A 2,992-nucleotide genomic window follows, 5' to 3' on the forward strand; every position below is an offset into this window, starting at 1 on the left:
CCTAAGGAAAGGGAAGAAGAGGGTGCAGGAGGCACAGACAGGCTCTCATCTGACTGAATCCATCTGGTCTGCCTTCTCTCGTTCCTGCCTGCTCCCTGCCACCTGGGTCATACCTGGCTCCCTCTTTCCTGAATCCCCCTCCTGAATGCTGTGGTCTTCCTCACCCTGATTCCTGTCCCTGTACCTCCATCTGATTTGTCTGCCAGAAATGTGTGGGCATCTCTCATTTGTGGCTGGTAGGCTGAATAATGGCCCCAAAGATTCCACATCCTAACCACGGAGACTGTGAATAATATGGCAAAAGGGCCTTTGTAGATGTGATTAAATTAAGGATCTTGAAATGGGGAAATTATCCTGAATTATCTTGGTGGGTCCTAAATAGAATAGTCTCACCTTACAGGTGGGACACAGAGGAGTCAGTCAAAGGGATGTCAATGAGATGAAGCACAGATTGGAGGGATGTGCTTTGAAGATGGAGGAAGAGGCCACAAGCCAAGGGATACAGGGGCCACCAGAAGCTGAGAAGGATGAGAACACGGATTCTGTCCCCAGAGCCTCCGGAAGGAACCAGCCCTGCCATCACCTTGACTTCAGACCAATAAAGCTGATTTGGACTTCTGATCTCCAAAACTGTAACCCAAAAGAGCAAATGATACTGTATAAGAAAGACACCTGCACCCGAATGTTTACAGCAGCACAATTCACAATTGCAAAGATGTGGAAACAACCCAAGTGTCCATCAATACATGAGTGGATTAATAAAATGTGGTATATGTACATCATGGAGTACTATTCAGCTTTAAGAAACAATGGTGATATAGCACCTCTTGTATACTCCTGGATAGAGCTGGAACACATTCTGCTAAGAATAAATGTCATTGTTTTAAGCCACTAAATCTGTGGTAATTTGTGACAGCAGCAACTGGAAATGAGTACAGGCTCCTTTCCCATCTCTTTGCCATGGCCAGTTTTTCCCGTTTCTCCCCGTTACTTTCTACAAACAAGAGTGTTCCCTGTGGTGCAAGATAAGGGGCTCTAGAGTTAGACTTAACCTCTGATGGCACCTCTGACTGCTGTGTGACCTGAGGCAAGCCACGTTGCCTCCCTGGGTTTCAGTTTCCTCACAACGTGAGCGTCAAATTTGACGATGCAGGAGTTCCTAGCTGGCAGCCTCTAGTTTATATCAGGCCTGCTAAGTCTTGTTTAGCTCTCAGTGTTTTAAAGCTTTACATTGAATTATTTTGAACAGGACAATATATTAACATCGTATAAAATTGAAAAATTATTTTAAAAATGTTTCCAGTGAAAAGTTTCTCTTCCACCCCTGTCCTCAGCTGTCCCAGTTTCCCACTGCACCTGACATATTCCGGCAGAGACATTTCTATACATATATCAGAAGTTTCACCCACATACATACAGAGACACGCACACACTTTAAATAAATAATAACATGCCATATGCTTCCTGTTTGACACTTTGCTTCTATTATTTAATATATTTTGATGATATTTCCATATCACTACAAAGCAAGCTTCCTCACTTTTGCTAATGGCTGCATAAGTCTCAATTGCATGAATGTGCCATAATGTAATTCTCTTGGTTTACCAATGGAATTATAGGGTATTTCCCATATTTTTTTATTAAAACAGTGCTGGCATACATAACCTTATAAATATGTCATTTTGCATGATAGTGTGTGCCATAGTACACATTTCTAGAAATGGAACTGATGGGTTAAAAGATATGTGCATGGCTATAATATTAAAAAAGGGAAAATAATCAGCATTGCTGAGAATGTGGAAAAATTGGAACCCTCATTCACTGTTGAGGATGGCACTACAAAATGGTGCAACTGCTCTGGAAAATGATCTGGCAATTCCTCAAAAAGTTGAACATAGAGTTGCCATATTACCTTGTTTCCACTCCTAGATATTAATATATAGTGAATAAAAATCAATACAAATATCCACAAAAAATTTGTACGTGAATGTTATAGCAGGATTATTCATAGTAGCCAAAAATGGAAACCACTCAATGTCCATAAAATAACAAATGGGTAAACATAAGGTAGTATATCCATGCAATGGAGTATTATACATCATTAACTCTAATGACGTTCTGAGAGACACCGCCAAACGGATGGACCTTGAATTTCACACTTCACAAGACTTAAATTGGACTGTATGTTGATCTGAGAAAACATAAGGTAAACGTTACTAACACAGAAACCTTTGTATTACAACATGTGAATCAAATATTTGGCTTAAGTAGTCTGAGATTTCATCCTCAATAATATTTATAATTTTCAAGTTATTTTACTAAACATCAGAGTAAACAGATAATGGAGCGTTACCAAACATTCATGTACTGATTTGATAATGAGCTATTACAGCAGTAAACTCAAGATAAATAAGTAATATTTCTAGTATTATATTTTATGACATAATAACTTATCCTTGATTAACTTCCTGACCGTGTCTTTTACGTCTTTGTTTCTGAGGCTATAGATCAGGCGGTTAAGCATGGGGATGACCACAGTGTAAAAGACAGAGGCCACCTTGACTATGAGCCATGAGCTTTTGGAGTTAGGAACACAGTAGAGAAACAGGATGGTTCCATGGAAAACAGTAATGGCGGTCAGGTGGGAGGCACAGGTGGAGAACGCTTTATGGCGCCCCCCAGGTGAAGGCATCTTTATGATTGTGATAAAAATGAAAACATATGAAGTAAGAATGATCATCAGGCTGCTTATTTCATTAAATGTAGCAGAAACTGAAGTGACCTTCTGGCTAATGTAGGGGTCAGAGCAGGACACAGCAACAATGGCACCATGCTCACAGAAAAAGTTATTTATGATATTATTTCCCCTGAAGGATAATTCCAGTAGAAAGTAGGTAAGTGTCAGGGAACAGACTATACCCCAAGAGTATGACGCAGCCACCAACAAAAAGCAAAGCTTCTGGGACATGACAACTGTGTAGAGCAGAGGGTT

At 40.2% G+C, this 2,992-nt stretch overlaps 1 protein-coding gene across 1 annotated transcript; it reads right to left on the bottom strand.

Moving 5' to 3' along the window:
- Positions 1-2,428: 2,428 nt before the first annotated feature.
- On the bottom strand, positions 2,429-2,992 carry LOC105820389 (olfactory receptor 5D13-like; the record flags this gene model as incomplete). Its single annotated transcript, XM_012656863.1, has 1 exon — positions 2,429-2,992. A coding segment is annotated over one exon (564 nt), but the record flags the coding sequence as incomplete, so codon positions are not given.

The sequence above is a fragment of the Propithecus coquereli genome, unplaced genomic scaffold (genome assembly GCF_000956105.1).
Source record: "Propithecus coquereli isolate 6110/MARCELLA unplaced genomic scaffold, Pcoq_1.0 Scaffold522, whole genome shotgun sequence".
Classification (NCBI taxonomy): Eukaryota; Metazoa; Chordata; class Mammalia; order Primates; family Indriidae; genus Propithecus; species Propithecus coquereli.